Source organism: Sminthopsis crassicaudata, chromosome 2 (genome assembly GCF_048593235.1).
Source record: "Sminthopsis crassicaudata isolate SCR6 chromosome 2, ASM4859323v1, whole genome shotgun sequence".
Lineage (NCBI taxonomy): Eukaryota > Metazoa > Chordata > Mammalia > Dasyuromorphia > Dasyuridae > Sminthopsis > Sminthopsis crassicaudata.
In genome coordinates, this window is record NC_133618.1 from 504,697,857 (window position 1) to 504,720,679 (window position 22,823).

General features: G+C 40.5%; 1 protein-coding gene across 2 annotated transcripts; it reads left to right on the forward strand.

Moving 5' to 3' along the window:
* The first annotated feature begins 629 nt into the window (after positions 1-629).
* CACFD1 (calcium channel flower domain containing 1) lies at positions 630-21,865 on the forward strand. 2 transcript variants are annotated; one of them, XM_074294038.1, is made up of 5 exons: positions 630-4,376; positions 12,878-12,971; positions 15,133-15,305; positions 16,187-16,294; positions 17,468-21,865. In XM_074294038.1, exons 1-5 carry the CDS (start codon positions 4,339-4,341, stop codon positions 17,556-17,558), a joined length of 504 nt encoding a protein of 167 aa, XP_074150139.1. In that variant the 5' UTR covers positions 630-4,338; the 3' UTR covers positions 17,559-21,865. The 2 variants fall into 2 exon arrangements, with proteins under 2 accessions (XP_074150139.1, XP_074150138.1); XM_074294037.1 differs by having other exon boundaries at positions 4,061-4,376; positions 12,878-12,950; positions 15,180-15,305.
* The last annotated feature ends 958 nt before the right edge of the window (positions 21,866-22,823 follow it).

A 22,823-nucleotide genomic window follows, 5' to 3' on the forward strand; every position in this document is an offset into this window, starting at 1 on the left:
TTCAGACAAAAGGCAATCCCTTGGAGAAGGAAATGGCAAACCAGTCCAGCAATTTTGCCAAGATAACCTTGTGGGCAGTATCAAAATGATAAAAGACATGAAAGAGGAGATCCTCAGATCAGAAGATGTCCACATTACTGGGGAAGAGCTGGGGACAACCATCTGTAGTTCCACAAAGAATGAGGTGGCTGGATCAAAGGTGAGAGGAAGCTCAGCTGTGGATGTGTCAGTGATGAAAGGAAAGTCCCATGCTGCCAAGTTCAATGTTGCACAAGAACATGAATCAAGGTAAGCCGGAAGTGGTCAAACAGGAGGCAATAAGTTTAAGTGTTGGCATCTTGGGTGTCAGTGTACTGCAGTGAATTAGAATGGGGATTCAGGGGATCATTACATATACTACTGTGGGCAAGAATTCCTTAGAAGCCCTCATGATCGAGAAAAAGGTAAAACAAACAGCAAAGGAGTATGATCTCAAAAAGACAGAATGATATCGATGTGAATCCAAGCAATACTATTCAACATCCCAGTAATACAAGTCTATGCTCCAATCACTGATGTCAAGAGCCAAAATTTATCAATTCTGTGAAGACCTACAGCATATTCTAGAAATAATGCCCCCAAAAGATGTCATATTCATCAAAAGGGTTTGGAATGCTGAAGTAGGAAAATCAAAAAATAATTGGAATAACAGATAGGTTTAGCCTGGGAGTACAAAATGAAGCAAAGTATTCACACACAAAAAGTTTTATCAAGATAACTCACTGATCATAGCAAATACTTTTTCCAACAACCCAAAAGGTCATTCTACTTATAGATGTTGCCAGATGGTCAATGTCAAAGTAAACTAATTATATTCTTTGTATAGTATGGTGTATATATAGTATAGGTAGAAAAGCTCTATACAGTCAGTTAAAACAAGATCTGGAGCTGATTGTGGATCAGATCATTTTTATTGCAAAATTTAGATTTAAATTGAAGGAAGACCATCAGACTATATGGGTATTACCTAAGTAATGTCCTTTTTATTATGAAGTGGAGGTGATGAAAAGATTTAAGGAATTACATAAAGTTTAAAGAGTTCCTGAAGAACTATGGAGAAAGGTTTGAAATATTGTACAACAAAAAACATCCCAAAGAAAAGGAGTAAAAAAGGAAAATGGCTCTCTAATGAGGCTTTAGTTAGGGAAAGGATATCTGAGTAAAGGAGGAAAGCAAAGGTAAAGAAGACAAAGGGGAAGATATACTCAATTGAATGGAGAATTACACAAAATAGCAAAGAGAAATAAGGTTTTCTTAAATGAGCAATGTGTTAAAAATGAATTATCTGAAAGCAAAAATAATACAGTTTCTAAGGAAGCAAATACTGACTTAATAGTAATGATCAACAGGTTACCATTGAATCAGGTCAACTAATGCCTCAGTGAGTAATGATTAAAAAAAAAGTGATTTGTACAGCTTATTTTTATAACATAAAAGACTTTAAAAATTGCAACCATCTCAGAAAACTTGAACATAATTCAGCTGGACAGTACAGGCCATCTGACTAGTATGCTTCTCCCATGCTTTCTTAACCCAAGCTTTACTGTTAGCAATATTCGGCTGTCAAAGTGAGGTTATCCTAGAATCCTTTCAGCTGATGCCTTTTGTAAATCAGAAAGCTTATTTTAAAAGGACCTGCAGTTTTCCCCAAAGACTGGGAAAGTGGAACCTGTGATCTTTAGCTACCAGAAAAGGAAACCCAACGTTAAAAGATACTCCTAACTCAATTTATATATAACCTTTAGCTCAAGAGAGAGAGAAAAGTGCTTATCTACAAATCTGGAAAGAGGAACTAATATTTAGTGAAACCACCCTTTCGCCAGATGCCAGAGAGGAGAATTTAAACCTTTTAAATAGTCTCATAAAGCTATGATTATTTTATTCCTACAAAGAGATATCTCTTATCTTAAATTATCTGCTACTAAATGACACAGTCTTGTCAATCCATCTATTCTGTAGGAACCTGGATTTAATACAATACCTATGTTTGGCAGAGCTGTTAGGGCTAGGTTTTCTGAAATCATCTGAAAGATTCTTAATCTTACAATGAAACTAAAAAACAAAAGCAAACAACACGAACCAATTATTTTTTCAAATGCAAAGAAGGAAACAATAGAATGGGAAAAGCATGAGGTCTCCTAGAAATTAAGAGATCACAGGAAAGTTTTATTCAAAAAATGGGCATAATAAAAGGAGAAAAAAACTGATAGAAGTAGGAGAGATTAAAAAGAGGTGGCAATGGGGCCGCTAGGTGGCGCAGCGGACCCAGCACCAGCCTTGAATTCAGGAGGACCCGAGTTCGAATGTGATCTCAGACACTTAACACTTCCTAGCTGTGTGACTCTGGGCAAGTCACTTACCCCAGCCTCAGAAACAATCAATAATAATAATAATAATAACGATGAAAAAAAGCTGTTACAATGCTGCACTTTAACGCGCCAGCGAATCTAGAAAACATCAGTGGCCCCGTCCCAATCCTAAAGAAGGGCAGTATTCAGTTACTGAAACCTGTGTGAATTTCACCGCCATTAAGGTTACATTGAGGTTCCGAAAGCCCGGCTTCAGCAGGGCGGGAGCTGAGAAGTTCCGAAGCGCCAGCAGAGAAACTAGAGGCCAGACTGCCATGTTTGCTGGAGTTCCAGAAAAAGACAGGAAAGCCTGTCTGCAGATCACAATAGCATGGCAAATCCTCAGAGACAGAGCCGAGTGTGGCTCAGCAGCTAGACCTGACCATGGAACAAGGGATTAGGTGGAGATTGGGAAAGGACGCGACAAGGTGGCGATTGTCCATCTTATTTACCTAATAGAGCACATTCTGAGAAACACCAAGCTGGCTGAATTAAAAGCCAGAATTAAGGCCGCTGAGGGAAATGCCATCTCAGAGTCCTCAGATACGCAGACAATGCTTCTCCCGTGTAAAGTGAAGAATCACCGAGAAGCCTTTTGATGAGGGTGGAAGGATAGAGTACAACACGGTCTTGAAGCTTAACTTTAAAAAGCCTAGGATCACGGCATCTCTTGCTGGCAAGCCAGGGAGAGAAACAGCAGCAGTGTCGGGTTTCACGTCCCTGGGCCGCGCAGTCCCGGCGGACGGCCCAGCGGCGGGAGGTTAGGGCACTTGTTCCTGGCACCTAAGGCCGAGGTGAGTCTGGAGAGCTTTAGCCCCGCCCACGAAGATCCGTCAGAGAGACGGCTTTTCCAGCAGTAATGCGGCTCTGGGAGCTGGTTATTAGGGAAACTTCAGAATCAACACTTTCGAATGTTCATGAAGAAGACCTTTTTTTTATACTAGCTTTTTATTTTCAAACTACATGCAAAGATAGTTTTCACCATTTACCCTGCATAACCCTGTGCTCATGGGAACTTTTGGGAATCCAGTGAACATCAAGATCAAATCAACTAATACTGAGACCAGTTATTGGAAGGACAAAAACCCTGATATCAGGAAAAATTAGAGGCAAAAGGAGGGAAAGGCAGAGGTGGGGAGTGCCGTGTGAGGAGACGGGCCTGGGGCATCCTGGTCCCAGAGTCGTGAGGAGCCCGACAGGGCCGAGCAAGCCTGCTGGCGGAAAGTGTTATTAACGGAGCATTGCGAACCTTCCAGAAAGGAAGCCTTTGGGGTTTAAAGCTCAGCCCTCCCGAGGGAAGGAGTGACTGAGGGCGCGAGGCGCCGAGTATCAGGGACCCCAGTGACAACACGTCAAGGCGTCCTGGGGCGGGGGCGCTCTGCAGGAAAGGTAGAGACGGATCGCTCTCACGGCCGGAGCTCCCACGGCGCGTCCGGATCTTCCCGTCACTCAACTCGGCGGCTCACTTTACCTTGGCAGAGCTTTCTCCGTCCGTTACAGTGTCGGGAACGCCAAGTACCTTCGCTTCTGCAGAAGCCCCGGAGTCCAGGCGGCGAGCAGCGGCTACCTTTCAGCCCCCGCGCACTGCTGGCCCAGCTTAGGACGAGCTCGCCCCTCCTCATGCTAATTGAGGGGGTGGTTTCTGCAACTGCTCGCACCTGTGCAGGCTCTCTCCCGTCCCAAGCCACACCCGGTATGCTAATGAGGGGGCGTTCCCTCACCCCCGAGCCATAGCCCCACAATTCAGCGCGTCTTCAGCGACGTGGAGCTGCTGGTGGTTGGCGGAGGGGGCGCCCTATTGTGACGGACTGGGCGAAGAAGGGGGTTAGGGGGCAGCGGGGGAGCGCTCCTCCCGCCAGGACGACACCATGAGCTCTCTGGGTGGGGAGACTTCGTCGTCCGACGCCTCCTCTCCATCCCCGCAGGATGATGGCATGATGTGGTGGTACCGATGGCTGTGCCGGTTGGCTGGGGTCATGGGGGGCATCTGTGAGTATTCCCCGCCCCCATCCGTTGACTCGCTCCCTCCTCCGCAGCCCCTCGGTCTAGGCTCACGCGCATGCGCTTCTGCGGGAGCCTCCTCTCACACCTCCTCCCCTCCCCTCCCCTCCTTGCCTCGTCTCCTGCTGGTCACTTTTCCTTTTCTACCGGACTGTCTCTCGGACGAAATGCTGAGCCGAACCCCCCGTCCCGGGCCTTTGCCTCCTTGCTCCGGGGCTGCCCGGGCGCCTGGTTCTGTGTGTGTGTTATATGGCCGAGGGCCGGGAATGAATGAGGCCGCCCATCCATCATCCTTCCCTTCCCGACATCCTCCTCCTGCCCGTCTCCCAGCAACGCATCCTTATTCACCGCCCCGGTTGGTTGGAAATGACCCTTACACCAGCTCCCCTCCCTGGGCTGCTCTTCCCCCCACACACACACAAATAAAAAAAAAAAACATGTCACACTGGAAGGAGCCGAGAAAGACTTACTGGGGGAAAGTCAGTCGTTAAGGACCTACTACGCTCCAGGCTTTGTGTCTGGTGTAAATAAAACCTAGTCGGGCCTCAGGCGGGGAGCACAGACCTGGGAATCATAATGAGTTCTCCATCTGTCTGCCTACTACGGGCCGGCGCTGAACTGAGCACTTTCTCTTATTGACTCTTAGCACAATCCTGGAAGGGCGGAGATGCTGCTGCTATCCCCATTCTACACACGAGGAAACTGAGGAGGGCGGAGGGACAGTAGGAAAGTGTCACGGGTGTAGGGTAGGAGCGGGGCCCTGGGCCCAGGCGTCGGAGCTTCCAGGATTTCCCCGGCTTTGCCGTGGGAGTTGCCAAGTTGCTATTTACTAATAGGGAGGCTCCGAGCGCGGAGATATGGATGGGAGGGAATGGCTGGTGAGCTGATATTACAGAACACAGATAAAACCAGATATTTATAGAAATAACTTATCCTTGGGAGGGCGTAAAACTGGTCAGGAGCCAGAGGAGACGAGGGCCCCTCCTCCTCGGCCCCTGGAGCCAGCATTTTCTCCACCCCCAGGTCCGGAGCGCTTGGGCGCCGGCTGACCTCTTCCTGCTCCTGTTAGTAGTTTTCCTTCCTTTACCTCGGGTTGGTTGTGCTTGGTTAAGATTCGGGATAGGGACCAGACCTGTAATTTCACTGTTTGGGGGAGTTCTCCCTGAGCATACTTCACCAATGTAGGTGCGCATTAGTTTGAGGAACTGGGAAGTGAGGTATTTGAGGAAGTATCAGTCTGTATGCTGAAGTCTTCTGAGGGCAAGGTTTGAGCCCGAACGTCTATGAACTAGACCCTGAACTGTTTTTTTAAATTATAGCTTTTTATTGACAGTACATATGCATGGTTAATTTTACAGCGTTATCCCTTGCACTCACTTCTGTTCCGACTTTTCCCTTCCTTCCCCCCACCCCCTCCCCTAGATGACAAGCAGTCTCATTCATGTTAATTATGTTATAGTATATCCTAGATACAATATACTGTGCAGAACCAAACAGTTCTCTTGTTGCACAAGAAGAATTGGATTCAGAAGGTAAAAATAACCTGGGAAGAAAAACAAAAATGTAAACAGTTCACACTCATTTCCCAGTGTTCTTTCTCTGGGTGTAGCTGATTCTGTCCATCATTGATCAATTGGATCTGATTTGGTTCATCTCATTGTTGGAGAGGGCCTTGTCCATCAGAAGTGATCATCATACAGTATTGCTGTTGAAGTGTATAATGATCTCCTGGTTCTGCTCATTTCACTCAGCATCAGTTCATGTAAGTCTCTCCAAGCCTCTCTGTATTCATCCTGCTGGTCATTTCTTAGAGAACAATAATATTCCATAACATTCATATACCACAATTTACCTAACCATTCTCCAATTGATGGACATCCATGTAGTTTCCAGTTTCTGGCCACTACAAAGAGGGCTGCCACAAATATTTTGGCACAAACAGGTCCCTTTCCCTTCTTTGAGATCTCTTTGGGATATAAGCCCAGTAATAACACTGCTGGGTCAAAGGGTATGCACAGTTTGATAACTATTTGAGCACAGTTCCAAATCACTCTCCAGAATGGCTGGATGTATTCACAATTCCACCAACAATGTAAGGTTTAGCAAGGATGAATGTTGAAAGCCATTTTTGCGTATATTTTGAAAAATGAAAAGCTATTAAACATTTTGGTAAGAGGGGACTAGTAATAATGACACCACCCTCATACCTCCCCAAAAAGAAAATAGGGACATTGAAACAGTTTTTTAAGAAAACAAAAATGCACAAAAGTCGGAAGGAGTCATAAAGTAGTACAGCTTTGAAACTTTATATTTAGTATATATTTTTAAAAAGAGATGTATAATAGTGATTTATGATTTCAGATATAATCTTTGTTTTTTTTTTTTCTTCCCTGACTTCTTTCAAAATTGATCCATCCTCTACTGTAGGTCTTGCTGGTCCTCCCTAATACTAATGTCTTCCCTTTGAGATTGTTTTCCATTTGCAATGTATGTATCTTATATATACAATATTTGCATATTGTTTCCACCATTAGAATTTGAACTCTTGAGGAGAACTCAGTTTTTGTTTTTGCTTTTTCTGAATTCTCAGCATTTAACACAGTGTTTGGCATGTAATGAACACTTAATGTTCATTGCCTGCAATAGAAATGGACTTGTTTCTTGATGTTTCTGAAATTCAGAATAACAAAACAAATTATTAAAGCTTAAAAAAGGGGGAGGTTAGTACATTTTAGGCATGCAGGATAACTTGATAGAAGAGATAGAATGCTGAGTTAAAGAAACAAAATGTAGGTCATTCTGGATAAAATATAAAGGACATGGAAAGGGGAGTCATTTGAAATTGGCCTGGAAAGATAGGCAGTAACCAAACTGAAGGTCTTTAAATGCTAAGTTGAGAAATTTGTGTTTTATCTTAGAGTAATATGAGAAGCACTAAAAAAAAAAATCTTGAGCTAGTGAATGATGAGAAGGAAAATGTGCTTTTGGCAGTTAGTGGAGAGTGGATTGGAAACTGGATATATTGGAAACAGGGAGACCACTTAAGAGATTGTTGCTGTAGAGCAGGACTGGAGTGACAAAGGCTAGAGTAGAAGTAGGATGGTATCCTGAACCAGACTGTGACAAAAGGATTTATGATTATGTAGCAAAGGGCATAAGGGACTATAGTAAGGAAGACTGGAATTCAAATTTGACTTCAGACACTTACTGTCGTTTGATTCCTAGAGAGTTTTTTAACTTCTGTTCGCCTGTTTTCATCTTTTTTTTAAAATATCTTTTTTTTTTCAAAATACATGCAAAGATATTTTTCAACATTCACTCTTGCAAAATCTTGTGTTCCAAATTTTTTTTCCCTTCCCTTTCGCCATAGCAAATAATCCAATATAGGATAAAATCGATGCAATTTTTAGGAACATAATTTCACATTTATTATGCTGAACAAGAAAAATCAGATCAAAAGGAAAAAAACAAAACAAAAAACAAACAAGCAAGCAAACAACAGCAGTAAAAAAAAGTGAAAGTACTATGTTGTGATCCACATTCAGTTCCCATAGTCCTCTCTGGATGCAGATGGCTCTCTCCATCACAACTATTGGAATTTCACCTTAGTTTTCTTATTTGTAAAATGGGCATATAATAACACTTACCTTGCAGAGTTACTGTGAAGATCAAGTGAAATAATAATTGTAAATGCCACTTAGCACAGTGGTATATAGTATGTGCTACATGAATGTTATTATTTTGTTGTTATCGTTATGAATAATCATCAGTTATTTGGAATATTCACTTGTGGGGAATAATTCTTTCAGTGTAATTTTGTTATAGTTTGAATGTTCCTGCTTGTTCCCTACTTTGAAACAAGGGCTTAAAACTCATTGTAATCCTTTAAATACTTGTTAAACACTAGTATGGGAATGTGATATTTAATAAGTTTGAGAGACATCGTTTTGGGGCAATTATTTTATTAATAATGTTAGCATACTATTCATAAAATGGTCAGTGACTTTATTGAATACCAGAACCCCCTTATGGAACTTAGTGCTTATATGCCCTTGGAAGGGTGAATGTTCCTGTGGGTGGCAATCAACTCTGTTTAACAAGTAATAAGAATGAATAAATGTATAATGAGAGATAGACCTAATTAGGGTCTGGGAGACTTTGATTATGTCATTTACTTAACCCAGCCTGAGGCAATTTAATCAAAAGAACTTATCAGCGTTCTAAAGTAGAGCACTTTGGGCTTCCCCACCTGAGTGGGGTCTGAACTAGATTGTTAAGAAAGTTAATCCACTCTCATTATCAGTAAAATCTTTCTGGAACTGAAAAAATCTTGGTCCTAACTCAGTAATTGATTATTAATATCATAGAGCTTGAGCTGGAGGGGCTTTGGATGTGGTTCAACTCTCTCATTTTCCAAAATGAGACCCAGATTGGTTAATCACCTTGTCTAAATAATGCTAAAGTTTCTGAGAGAGAATTTAAAAGGCTGTTTCTCTAACTGCAGAACCAGTGCTCTTTTCAGTTTCTGCCTATGTGCTCAGGGACTTAGTCCTGAGCCTTACAAAGTTCATTAAGACAGTTGCTGACCTCATAAAACTCACAGTCTAATAAGGGAGACCAAATATATACACTAAGATGGATAATGCCAGTTGGACTGCCAGAAGCATTTTTTTTTTAAATTAAAGCTTTTTATTTACAAAACATATACAAAGGTAATTTTTCAACATTGACCCTTGCAAAACTTTCTGTTCCAAATTTTTCCCTCATTCCCCCATCCCCTCCCCTAGATGGTAGATAGTCCCATACATGTTAAATATATTAAAGTATATATTAAATCCAATATATGTGTGTGTGTGTGTGTAAATATATATATATATATATATATATATATATATATATATATATATATATATATATATATATATATATATATATGCAGTTATCTTGCTGCACAAGAAAAATTGGATCTAGGAAAGAAAAAAAAAAAAAACACCTGAGAAAGAAAACAAAATGCAAGCAAACATCAACAGCAAGAGTGAAAATGCTATGTTGTGGTCCACACTCAGTTCTCCAGGCCTCTCTCTGCCAGAAGCATTTAAAAAACTTCTAAGGGATTTGAGAAGAGGAAGGGATTGACTTTTAACCAAGAAGATTTAGTTAAGATTTCTTAGTGAAGAGGTTTCTAAGCCTTGAGCCAGTCAACTAGCATTTATTGAATGTTTGCTTTGTGCAAGGCTCTGTGCTGAACACTGGAGATACAAGAAAGACAAAAACAATGTCCTGCCCTAAAGGACCTCACATTTCAATAGGGATCCAGTAGGGTTTCACTAGAAGAGATGGATGAAGAAATAAGGAAGAGTCATGAAACTAGAGACATGTGAGTTCTGTAAGGTATTAAATTTATTCCCTTCCTCTTTTAAAGAGCCCTGACCTGTCAAAATCTAGAAATTGAAGGAAATGATATAGGTATATTGGGATCCTTTTAAAAATTATGAACTTAGATAAAACAAGCATTTCCATAACTGAGGTAGGGAAAAAAAAAAGGATTACACCTGAAACTGCACATATATCTATTATATTTTCATTACAAATGTACAATAAAATTATCATGTAATTTTTTTCTTCCTTCCCACTCGCCTTAGGAATGGTTATCAGTAGACACATATCTCTCCATTCTTTCTCTAGATGTTGATAGCGTCTTCCTTCATATTCCTTTATTTCACCTTTGTAGAAATGACTTGGTTGCTGCAGTATTATTTCAAGAACAGCTCAAGAGTGACCAAGTCATTTCTATCTACAAAGGTTAGAATCCTGTTAAAGGAATCCTGTAAAATCCAAATCCTTTAGCCTCCCATATTTTCTTTACCATATAATCCAGTTAAATTAAAACAAACAAACAAAAAAAAACCCTTTTTGATATTTTCACAAGGAAAGGAAACATTAGAGAAAAGAAAGGAACACTTATTTTCCCCATGCAAGTTCCCAATAGAACCCTTTCTTATAGACTTCCATTCTGTCTGTGCTCCCCATCTGACTGACTTGTATGAGCAAATTCTCAATCAAGGAAGAACAGTGGAGTAGAAAACAGAAGTTTATTTTTGTCATCATTTGGGTCACTACCTCATTCTGTATTACCTGAAGTAAGTCACTGCTTAGCACTGCATTGTAATCTCCCCATCTATAAAATGAGGAGTCTGGACTAAGTAGTATGTTTACATCACTTATATGCCTTGAACATAATTAACCCCAAATTTAGGCAACAAGCCTAGTCAGCATCAGAAGAAATAATAACCCCTGGCATCTTTCTTTTAAAAAATAAATTTTTAGTAATAGCTTTTTATTTCCAAAATACATGCAAAGATAATTTTCAACATTCACCCTTGCAAAACCTTGTGTTTCACATTTTTCTTCCTTCTCCTACTCCCCTCCCCTAGAGAGCAAGTAATCCAGTATAGGTTAAATATGTGCAGTTCTAAACATATCTCCACATTTATCATCTTAACACAAGATAAATGACATCAAAAAAGAAAAAAAAAGGAAAAAAAAGCAAGCAAACATCAAAAAAGTGAGGCTACTAGGTTGTGATCCACATTCAGCCTCCAGTCCTCCCCTCTGGATGCAAATGACTCTCTCCATCACAAGTCTATTGGAATTGGGGTAAGTCACCTCATTGTTGGGAAAAGTCTGGCATCTTTCTGAGGGAGAGAGAAGGTTTGGCCTGTACATTTCCTTCCCCTATCTCCTGTAACCCAGGTAAAATTTCACTGGAGAAATCCATTCCATGTTAGCCAGATCAGGTGCAGAGAAGTTGGTGCAAGTTTAATGAACTGTTTGATAACTGTCCCCCCTTCCCTCCCGCTGTGAGGCCTTCTTTCCTTGCTTAGTTAAAGTCATATTTGTGCTTAACATTTACCTTCCTCTTTTTGTTGTGAGCTTCTCTGTACCTAGAATACTCTTGCTCAAGTGAGTTTGACTCCAGTTTCCCTTATTCCCCATAACCACATTCTTCCCAAAGTACAGGTTCTGGTTGTATCACTTCCCTGTTCAGTAAATTCCAGTGACTTTCTTCCACCTCTAGAATAAAGGACTGGCTCCTCTATTTGGAGTTTAAAATAATACCCATCTTGGTTGCAACTGGCCTTTACAATCTTTTTGTTTAGCTTCTCTTAACATACTCTGTGGTCCAACCAGACCAGGTTTTTTGCTGTTCCTCATGTATTATTATCAACTGTCTTCATGTCTTTGTTCCCCAGACCTAGAATGTCTGCTCTCCTTTCTTCCAGCTCTTAGATCTCTGGTTTCTTTCCGGCTCAGCCCAAGCATCATTTTCTGTGTGAAGCCTCTACTTATCTTTCTGCTGCTAATTTTTCCTCCTTCTCCCTGCCTTTACATTACTTTGTATATACTTATCTGGATATATATCATCTTTCCCTATAGCACGAAAGCTTCTTAGGGACATGGAAGAGTTTTATTTTTGTCCCTTGTATTTGCCTGTAGACAGATATCTCCCCTCAATTGAATGAGGCTAAAAATCCCAAGGACGTAGTAGTCAAGAGCCAGTACATAATAGATTTAATAAATGCTTGTTAATTGATTTCCTTTTGCTGCATCCTCATTGTTTGGTATAATATTTTATCAATACCTCACAGCTTTTAGAACCTCATCTAGGCTCCAAGGGAAAGTACTAGAGACCATTTTCCTGCCTATCATAGAGTCAGATTTCTTGGACCACAGTAGGATCAGCATGGAATTGGGTTAAAAGAATTGAACTTGACTTTGTCCTCCCATTCTCTGTGTGATGACTTTGGCTCTCAAATAAGTAAATGTGTGTAAAAGTTCTTTGTAAAGTTTAAGTTTTGGAGTTGTTAGACAAACCTAAGGGATTAGTTATTTAATGATGCAGATTTCTCTCTTAAAGAAAGTAATTGCACTATCAATTGGAAAATTGAATTGGAAATTTTTAAAACAAATCTTCAGTCCAAGAGAGATTAATATATGAGAAACAATCAGAAATTGAAGTATAGTCTAGTTAGGTATACCTTTAGTATTTTTCAACATTTAGTTTAAAAGTTTGTGCCAAGTTATGTAAACTTCTAGGAAAATAACTGAATAAGAATTAGGAAAGAACTGAATAAGATAACATACTTGAATTTTAATTGAACACTTTAAAAATGATAACTGTTGTATGACAAGCTCCTAATTAGCCAAAATTCTAAAACTTATTAATTGAATGTTTTCATATAATTACATGTATTTTCCCACATTCTGAAAGTAATATGAGATTATCAAATTGAGTTTGATATTCTTGGCTTTAAGTGTATGTATTTAATGAAAAAAAAATCTAAATTTAATACATGCAGTTTGATCTTATATATTAAGCATAAATGTTTACTGAAAAAAAAATAATGATGCAGATTTCTAATCAAGTTTCTTGCTTGGCATTGTTCCATATTTGCTGCTAATTCTAGTCAATATCTCTTGTTTTCAAGCTTGTGCAATTTCTGGCCTCTTCAACTGTATCACCATTCATCCCCTCAACATTGCAGCCGGTGTGTGGATGATGTAAGTAATACCAGTGATCTTGTCTCTGTTGGGTGGTCTGCTGGCTAGATGTGGTTTCTAGGTCAGGGCTCTTTTTTCCCTTCATATATTTTATCCATCTTTTTGGAGTAGATAGAAGCACTGGACTTGATGTCAGAAAGACCTGGATTCAAATATGACTTTAGAGGCAGCTAGGTGGCGCAGTGGATAGAGCACTAGCTCTGAATTCAGGAGGACCCGAGTTCAAATCTGGTCTCAGACACTTAACACTTCCTAGCTGTGTGACCCTGGGCAAGTCACTTAATCCCAGCTGCAAAAAAAAATTGACTTTAGACACTAGCTAGTGTAGATCCAGAGTAAGGCACTTAGCCTCTAACTTTGCCTCATTTTCTTCAACTTTAAAGTGGGAAGAGTAATAGTACTTACCTCCCAAGGTTCTTGTGAGGATCAAATGAGATATTTTTTAAGTGCTTAATGTAGTGTCTAGCACCTACTACATGATAAATAAATCCATCCTTCCCTCTCTCCCTTCCTTCTTCCCCCCTTCCACCTTCTTTCCCCTTTTTTTCTCTTTTCCTTTCTTTGTCTATCTAGACTCAGATAGGATATCTCATACTCAGACTCTTATTGGAGCATTATACATGGGTTTCTAACTTGTAAAAAGAATTTGGAAAGACTGAATATCTTGTGGGGACCCTGGGCAGCATCAGAACTGGAAATATCAGGTGGATCCCAGAATCATGAGAACCAGGCTGTAGGAAAGAGGTGTGCAAGAATTAGTGGCATTAATAAACTTGGAGTAGAAGACTGGGGATTCTGTACAAGATACCAACTATCAGAATACCTTGAGGTTGGCTTGATAGTGAGGCAAGGTAATCATTAATCAGGTGATTTTTAGATATTTTCTTGTGTTTCTGCCTCTGTTTCTATTAATTCATAGTCTTTTATCGTGTTAAAACTTTATTTTTGAGGGTTTTTTTCTTAAAAACAATTTTTTGAGAGTTTCTAGCAGTTACTTTTTTTTTTTTTTTTTTTTTTTTTTAATATTTTGTCTATTTTTGAAGGGAATACTGAGGAATTAGGCTTCTTTTCCCACCTCCCATGCTCTTTGTCTCCCACTGCTTACATACTTCTTGGAGTGGAAACTAGTTCCTTCACATAGATGGTGTGAGGTCATGGGTGGGAGAAGCAAGTCAGTGATAGCATCTGGCTGGCAGGGGGAGCCAGAGATAAAACTAAATATCAACCTTGGAGAGAGTCCAGAGAGAAGCTTCTAAAGAGATAGAAAATAGGCCATTTTTTCAAGAGTTGGCAGAGAAGAAAAGGTCAGTATATTTGAGAAGTTAGTTGCAAGGAATATGCTGAGCATTTCTTCTGAGGACCAAACAAAAGAAAATGGGGACTTGCTAACTAGGATGTAAAATCTCTCAGGTAGTTTTAAAAATTGTATACTAAGGGAGTTTGGTTAGACTTGTCTTTCACAGATTACAAACCCAAAAAGTTTGGTTAAACACTTAAAAGAATAGTTCTATTTGGAGAATTTTAAAGATAGCTATCTATTTATTACTATTGACTTATATATTCAATAGAATGGCAGAATTATCAGATCTGTTGTAATTCAAATCCTGTTTTAAAGAGGAGAATTGTTGAAGCCCAGAAAGATGATGCTTTGTCCAAGATTATGTGGAGTTAATAGTGGAAAGCTTTGCCCAGCTAAGAATGGACTGGATAATGTGGTCATTTGGAGTTCTTCCAGCTCCAAGATCTTGAGTCCAACTTGCTTTTAGCAAGTAGCGAATTTTTTCCTCCAGTTACTGTTTACATTCTTAATAATCAGATAATTTATGTAAAATATTTGCTTTTGTGATAGGGAGTAAGAAGAGCAAAAGGGGAAGTATAAGATCCAGAATCTCTTATGTGGCTGCTTGGAAAATAAAATGAATATCAGAAAACAATTAGAAAATTAGTATTAAATTGAGACTTGGCATTTCAAAAAGGATGAAGGTTGTTTCTTTAGGGCCCGGGAAAAGTTTCCTGGAGGAAGTACAGCTTGAACTATCCCTTGCAGGATTAATATCAGTAGCGAGAGGCTTGGGAGGAGAGCATTCTATATTTTTCCCAAAGTCCTTTTCATTAGCAAGGTGAATGACAGATAAGCATGTTTAGAACAGTCATAGAATGGAGTTTGGTTTGCCCAGCACAGTTGGTCTGCCGCTTGACTTTCACCATTTCTTTTCTTCCTTCGTGCAGGTTAAATGCCTTCATCTTATTTTTGTGTGAGGCACCTTTCTGTTGCCAGTTCATTGAATTTGCAAACACAGTTGCTGAAAAGGCTGATCGGCTGAGGGCGTGGCAGAAGGCTATCTTCTACTGTGGGTAAGAAGGCCTGACCGTCAGCCAGAATAACGTAATACTATTAACTATTTGTTGGCTTCTTGGCGGGGAACATTGTAGGTAGAACTGGTAGGTGCAAACTATTTCGAGTAGTTTTCCCCTTTCAAATGCAATGTTTTCCCATTTAAACATTACCTGTTAGGAGAATAGAATTGAGATTGACCAAGTGGAGAGAAGAAAATGGAAGGATAGCTTTGTAATAGTATTTACTATAATTCTGTGAAGAGCTTAGCATTTGCTTGTAGATGCTCTGCTAAAGTTACTTCACTATTTACTGAGTACTTAAGTCAGCCCTAGATCAGCCTGTGTTAGATACTCTATGAAGCATGGAGAGTTGGAGAGACATGAGATATTGTTCCTACACTCAAGCTTACTGACATGTTTCTGTAAGACATATCTATGAAACCAAATATTTCATACTATGACCACACAAGTGCCTTAGTACTGAGACAATGGATCTGCTGCATATTTAATGTGAGAATTTTGGGTGCTGAGTGCTGTGGGTAATAAGAAAAGTTTGAAACCCTGGAATTCTCCCTGTAGGTCAGCCATATGATGCAATCAGGAATACATCCTTGACTGTAAAAAGAGATTGACCTGAGAATTGAGACTCAATTTCTAGGCTTAGCTTTGCCCCTGATTTGCTGTATGATGTTAGGTAGTCACATTCTCTCTGTTTGGTCCTTGGTTTCCCTATCTGTTAAAGGAGAGGATTGGACTAGGTGATCTTCAAGTGGAAGATCAGAGCGAGATGGAGTCGTTTTAGAAATGAAAGGGGAAGGGGCAGCTACACATACAAATAGCCTAGAGGAGTCTCTTTCTAAAGAGCCCACATAATTTCTGTTTTTCTTGTCTGTCTACAGGATGGCCATTTTCCCTATTGTCATCAGCCTGACTTTGACCACCCTTTTGGGAAATGCTATTGCCTTTGCCACAGGCGTGCTTTATGGACTTTCTGCACTTGGCAAAAAGTATGTCTGTTTCTTCATCTTGTTTTAATGTTGCCAAACCATTTATTGATGTTGACTGTTCTGATACTTGTTTGTAACTAAGGAAGGTCTGGAGATTCTTCCCATTTGTAGTTGAGACTGTGTAGGAAGTTAGTAGCTAAGCAAGATCAGCAGTTCAGCTTTTCTAATGGCTTGATAGCCCATTTTAATGTGCCAAGGGAGCACATTACTGGAGAAAGGCAGGCCAAACATGCCCAAGACTCCCTGCATATCATCCCCTGATTGGAGAGTTCCACTGAGTTTCTCTTAAGAGTCCTACAGGATAAGGGCAGCTAGGTGGCGCAGTGGCTAGAGCAGCAGCCCTGAAGTCAGGAAGGACCTGAGTTCAAATCTGATTAACACGTCCTAGCTGTGTGACCCTGGGTAAGTCATTTAACCCCAAATGCCTCAGCAAAAAAAAGAAAAGAAAAGGGGAAAAAAAGAGAGTTCTACAGAATACTCTTTCAAGAAAACCAAAGGGCTGAGGAGCTTGGTCACCAGATCATTTGGAGGTCAAATGAAAAGAATCATAGAGTTGAAGATTATGACAGTATTACAGAACCAAAGAGTAGGCATGAATCGGAGATGAGGCATCAGTGACACTCAGGTTGAGAATTTCTCAGGTTATTTCTTATTAATTTCTAGAGTTTAGCTGGAGCTCAGTTGAGAATAGGAGGCTGCAGTGTAGTAGATAGAGTACCAAACCTGGAGTCTGGAGACATAGTCTGTCACTGGGACTTTAACAAATCACTTCCCCTTTCTGGGTCTCAATTTCCACATCTTTAAAATGAGGGAATTAGAGTGGACCATCTTCCAAGACTCTTTCTGCTCTATGATTCCCTCTTAAGTGGAAAATCAGAGTGCTTAGTCTTTGGTGAGAATTGATACTAGTGGACAATAAACTGAGTCAGCAGCGAGGTAGAACAGTTGACATCAGTATAGCCCATTTCATGATAGAACTGTACAAATGACAAGCTGGGAACTAGATCAATTAAGCTGTTGCTTATTTAAACTTCACCAAGCAAAACACCCTTTGTATGGTTTTGCTAGAGCTTAATCCAACCTTGCTTCAGCTTCAACTTAGGAAGAAACCTATGGTCTGCTTCTTGTTTCTTACTCATTGCTCTGTCGGATGACTCCTTTTTTTCCCTGCAGGGGTGATGCAATTTCCTATGCAAGGATCCAGCAGCAGAAGCAGCAGGCAGATGAGGAGAAACTGACGGGAACCCTTGAAGGGGAGCTGTGAGCATCTGGCCCAGGATTGGCACCTTCCTCTGTGGCCTTAAGAACTTTCCTCTAGTTCCAGTTTCCTGGCCCTCACACCTTCCATTTCTGTGGAAAGATAGACATTTGGTCAGAGTGGAGTGGAGAGGGCAAGGACTATGCTTCAGCACATAGCAACTTTGAGATAAGCATTTAAGTAGGAACTCTTTCACAGTGCCTAGCATATAGTGAGTGCTTGGGAAACACTAACTCAGGTGTTCCTGCCTCTCCATGTTTCTCACCCTCTCCCTTGAAGACTCACTTGCATCCTTCACTGGACTTGCATCTTTTAGCCTGTATCTGCTCATTGACTCTGGGTCAGCTAGGGATGAAATTTCAAGGCCTGTGGCAGGCCAGCACTACAGAAAACTAGAGCAGAAATCATGAACACGTCCAGAAGATGAGTCCTGTCGAAAAAGTTTGGTTGCTCAGCTTCTTGGGGCCATGAGTTCTTCAGTTGGAAATGGAGCAGAACAGGCAACCTCTTTCCCATTTGCTGCCCCTATTGACTGGTTTTTGACTGGCTGCCAGATTATTTTTCATATTTAATATATTTTGAAATTTATCTTAATGACCCAGTAGGAATGTGGGAGTAAATGCTGCTTCTCCATTTCCACTACCAGCCTGAAACAAGCTTTCATCTCTGTTCTTCAGAGGTAGGAGATAGAGTCTAGCCTTTACTGTACAGGGCAGGGCAAAATTTCCCTGTAACATCTGTTACTGTCAAACTGGCATTCAAGGCCATTTATGAATCAGTGACAAAGTATACTTCAGTGATGGCAGGGGGGTGCATTTCAGGGGACCAGAGACTGATATTGAATCTGTTTTCATTAGGAGTCAGATCCAGGAGGTCGGGGCCAGAGCTGTCTGGACATGTGGCATCCACTTGTTCTTGGGCCTAGCTTTGCCTTCTGTTTCTTTCTCTTTGCCTCTTGTTCCTCCTTTTCCCCCACTCACTGCATCAAGTTATGGAACTCGGGAAGCTCTGGATCCTTTTAAGCTATTTGTAAAGGATCTTCCAGATTCTCTGATAACTCACTTGGGTTACAAAAAGCTTTGAAGTGATATCCTTGAGCTTATTAAGATGTGGGATGTCTATTCTCCCAGTAGTTTTTTGACCCTATCCTGGTAGTGTTGGGGTCAGATGGAGCTCAGGGCTAGGATGACTGTTTAGGCCAGTCCCCACAGACTTCACCATGCTTCAGGCCCAGGAAGGTTGTCAGCTGGTTCCTGCAAGAGGGAGAGTAACGCTGCAGGAATGATGAAGGAAGAGCAGTCCCAGTGATGTTTCTGGTACTTCCCTCTGAATTTCCATGGGGTTTTATGCAAATCACTTTACATGTTATCCTCCACTTGGTGATTCCCCCATTGGCCTCTTAGTACCGGGGGGAGCCAGGTCTGTTCTCAGGAGGAGGTGCTTGGTGCTAAAATGTACAGAACAACATCATTCCTGAACCATCAGAGCAGGGGCTCTGATGCAGGAATTCCTCAGTGACCCAAGTCCCACATGTATGGGCAGTAGCTCAGGTCAATTTAGAACTGACCAAAGTCGAACCTTTCTTCATGGGCTGTTGGACTGTAGTTTTGGAGTCATTATCTCTCAAGATGGATATATCTTTCAGACTCATGAGGATATGGGCAGAAATCTTATCAGCTTACTCCACATCCCAGAGTACCCACTTCTACCCTCCTTTCTCAAATGTCTGCACTTGCTGTTCTTTTCCATATTGACATATATTCCCCCCACTCTATTTAATATTTTCTTCTTCCAAGTCCAAAAGCTCAGTGAATCATCTTGTGTGAGCTGCAGTAGAGATATAGGTGTCCGGTAGCGAATCCGGGGTGAGATAGCTCATTGGTTGGTGTATTGCCCCAAATTAAAGGCAGAGGTGCTGGTTTTGGCCTGAAGCCTCTCTACATTGTGGCATTAACATCTGACTCAGATTGGGATCTGGGCATGAAGAGGAAGCACACATTAGAAATATTTCTTCTTCTACCACAAACTGTTTGCTTCCTGGACTTCTCACTAATCTCGTTTGCCACCCTTCCTTTTCAGACTTCAAATAACATTGCCCACAATAATCATTCAGTTTCTTATGCAGTTTCTGAGCTCAGCTGGTGGTGTTTTATTTGATCCTATCCTATGCTGGGACAAGACTGACCTCTTTTGGAGTTCCTTTGCTTACTAGCCCTGAAGGAGACTTCAGTGGTTGCTGCTGAATGAGGGGAGTGCTTGAAGACAGCCCAGTTAAAGCATGAAATAGACTCTGCACCTTGTTGTGCCACATTGGCTTGGGGATCTAAGGGTATAGGTTCTTTATTGGGTCTTCTGATAACATTTCATAAGATTTTACCTTGTGAGAAGGTGTTTCACATCTTCTTTTCTTGCTGCAATTTTAATTAACTGATTCATGGAGATCTGGGATTTAGGTGCAGAGAATAGACTTTCTTTGCCATCTTTTGTCCCTCAAGGGCTTTTGGGCTTGTGACAATATGAACTGTTTGGGAGCTGGACTCCCAAACTGAGCCATTGTATATGTTTCTAGGAGAATTTGTAGCCCAGACTTTCTCATTTGCAGGGTCACTACTCTTTTGGATTCACCCTACCTGTGAGTTTTTGGCTGGATGGAATTTTGGGGGTTTGTTGATGATATTACTCTTTTGTACTTTTTAAAACAATAATCTAACTGTGATCTCCTTATCTATGTCCTGTGGCCTAATTGGCTCTTTCCTATCACTCTTCAGTGTCTTTAACTGACATCCAAACCATTGATGGCAGCACTTAGCATTTATTAGTCCCTAGGGGATTCAAAGATTAAAAATTTCAGAACTAGTGTAGGCCCTTATAGTGGGCCAGGCCTTAATCCTTTTCTGAGTGCAAAGAGATTGATTGATCCTTTTGTAATATTTTATATTGGCTGTCAGAGGCCCAACTATTGTACAAGTGAAAACACTATAGACTGGGTGCATCTCAAGCAAGAAAGAGTCATCATAATGTCTTAGATATGACACTAGCCATAATTTTCCAGAAACCATGTTTCCAGGAAGAGTTGAGCAATGGTTGGATAGTAAACATTCATCATCAGGAGCTATGGGTATGCTGGCCATTGTCACTAAAAATGAAAAGCATTAAATCTTTTCTAGAAAAGGATAAATCTCCCCATCACAGTCACAGTATGGTTGACTTTGTGGAAACAGGTAAGCATATTAATATGGAGCCATCACTGTCCAGAGAGGCAGACCAAACTTGGTCTCAATAAGGTAAGGAAGGAAATGGAATTCGGCTCTTATGTCTTCAAGGAGGTAACCCATTCTTTAGAGATAATCACTTTTTAGTTTATGGATCACTACAGAGACTCGCAGCCATAAGTGGCCCAAACAGGATCTGAGGAGTATTGTATTGAAAACATTGAAGGAGATAGGAAATACTCTCCTCTACTTGCAGAATTATCCCATCTTTTTATGTATGCAGTGAATAAAAGACCATTCTACCTCCTTATAGAGTGAAGTGGAGATTTCTGTTTACTTAAAAAAAATTTTTTTGAAGCAAAAGAAAAAAACTAAGCAGCAGGAACCCCACTATGGAAGGTTGCAGTCAGTACACAGAGGAATCTGGAAGAAGATCTGAATGATGCTTCTGTCAGACCCACATTTATTTGCCTTTTTGGCCCATTTGATAATTTATCTTGCCTACCTACCTATATATTTACTACTACATCTCAGACAAATACTCAGGGAATTTAGGTGAAATTTATATTGAGTATTAGTGACACCTTACTCCTGTGCTCTTTCAGGTGTCTTAATAGATACCAAATCCCTGAGAAACAGCTTTCATAAAGTGGGCAGAAGACACCATCCTTAGAGGGATTGTTGAGAGTGTCCAACTAAAATCAAGGAAGGAAGGCAGGCTGTTTTTCAGTGAGATTTTAGTGCATTGGTGGTGCTTTGAATTAGAATGGTAGGATTGGAAGCAATCTTTGAGGTTGCCTAGAAGAATTCTCTTTTTACACATGAGATTGGGATCCAAAGAGGAGCAATGTCACAGAGGTTATGACAAGAACCAACCAAGGTTTCCTAACTTAAAAGGCCAGTGTTCATTATACCATGTAGTATCCAGAAGCGGCAAAGGGAATCTAGGAAAACCTGTGTATCCTGAGCCACAAGGGGTTTGCTCTAGACTTGAATATTTATTACCTTTTCCAGAATATTCTCTTTTAATCTAGATTTTCCTTGTTTTAGCCTTCCAGTGTAATTTGCAATTTGAGCAATAAAATGTGGCATTTGTCAGTATGACTTTTTTTTTTTTTTTTTTAAACTTTCCTTCTCTTAATATGTGAGCCTGAAAACAGCCAAGGTGGGTTGTTTACCAAACTGAAGTTTCTGGAAGGGATAACTACATTAGTCATATCACAGAGACCACCAAAGTTAAATGGTCATCAGAGATGACTACAAAGATAAAGCACAAAATGGAGCAAAAATCCCTATAAAGTCTCTAGAAGCTTTTGGATGAAGCAGATAATCTGAATGTGAAATTCTTCCCCATTAGGTCAATAGGTTAGATCTGGGAGGCAGAATTTTCAAATCCCCTTGCTGTGTGCAGCTGTCAACATAAAGAGAATAGTTTATATACCAACATGTTCCTTCCTGATTGTGGTAGGTGCTTAGAATCAATCCTAGGGCCCCATTGGGCACCTACAGACTTTATAATTTTAGGGATTATGGGGGCTCAGAGGTCACGGAATTTTAAGAGTTGGGTGGGAATGTAGTGGCTATATAGATCCAACTGCCTGTCCATGCAGGAATCACTTCATTAGTGAATTTGAAAGGTGACTATTTTGAATACTTCTGACCGGGACCTCACTAAATTTTGAGGTCACTTTGTTCTAGATTGGATGACTATGCAAGTGTTTGCTATCACCAGGTAATTTGGTCTAGCCATGACTTCTGGAACCAATTGTAACAAATCTAATTTCTTTTCAGATATTTAAAATCAATATTGCATACTCTACCTCTCCAAAAGCTCTTCAAAATTCTAAAATCTTTTTCTAGGCTACCATGGAAGCTAATCACTTTTGTCAAAACCTATCTTGAGGTAGGGATGAGGAACTGACTTATCTGACAGTGATATTAAGATTAGGTGAGGAAAGGTTTCCAAACTAGACCACTATTATGGCATCAGGGAAAAGTTGGCTAGGCCAGAGTTGGATGGAAGGAGACATGCATTCATTGTCCTTCTAAGTCTGACACC

What these genes read in the sequence shown, in the direction of transcription:
- CACFD1 (XM_074294037.1), top strand. Translation starts at nt 4,256, where the DNA reads ATGAGCTCTCTGGGTGGGGAGACTTCGTCGTCCGACGCCTCCTCTCCA. An exon ending in TGGGGTCATGGGGGGCATCT is followed by an intron (nt 4,377 to 12,877) that starts GTGAGTATTCCC and finishes CTTGTTTTCAAG; the next exon opens with CTTGTGCAATTTCTGGCCTC. An exon ending in GCAGCCGGTGTGTGGATGAT is followed by an intron (nt 12,951 to 15,179) that starts GTAAGTAATACC and finishes TCCTTCGTGCAG; the next exon opens with GTTAAATGCCTTCATCTTAT.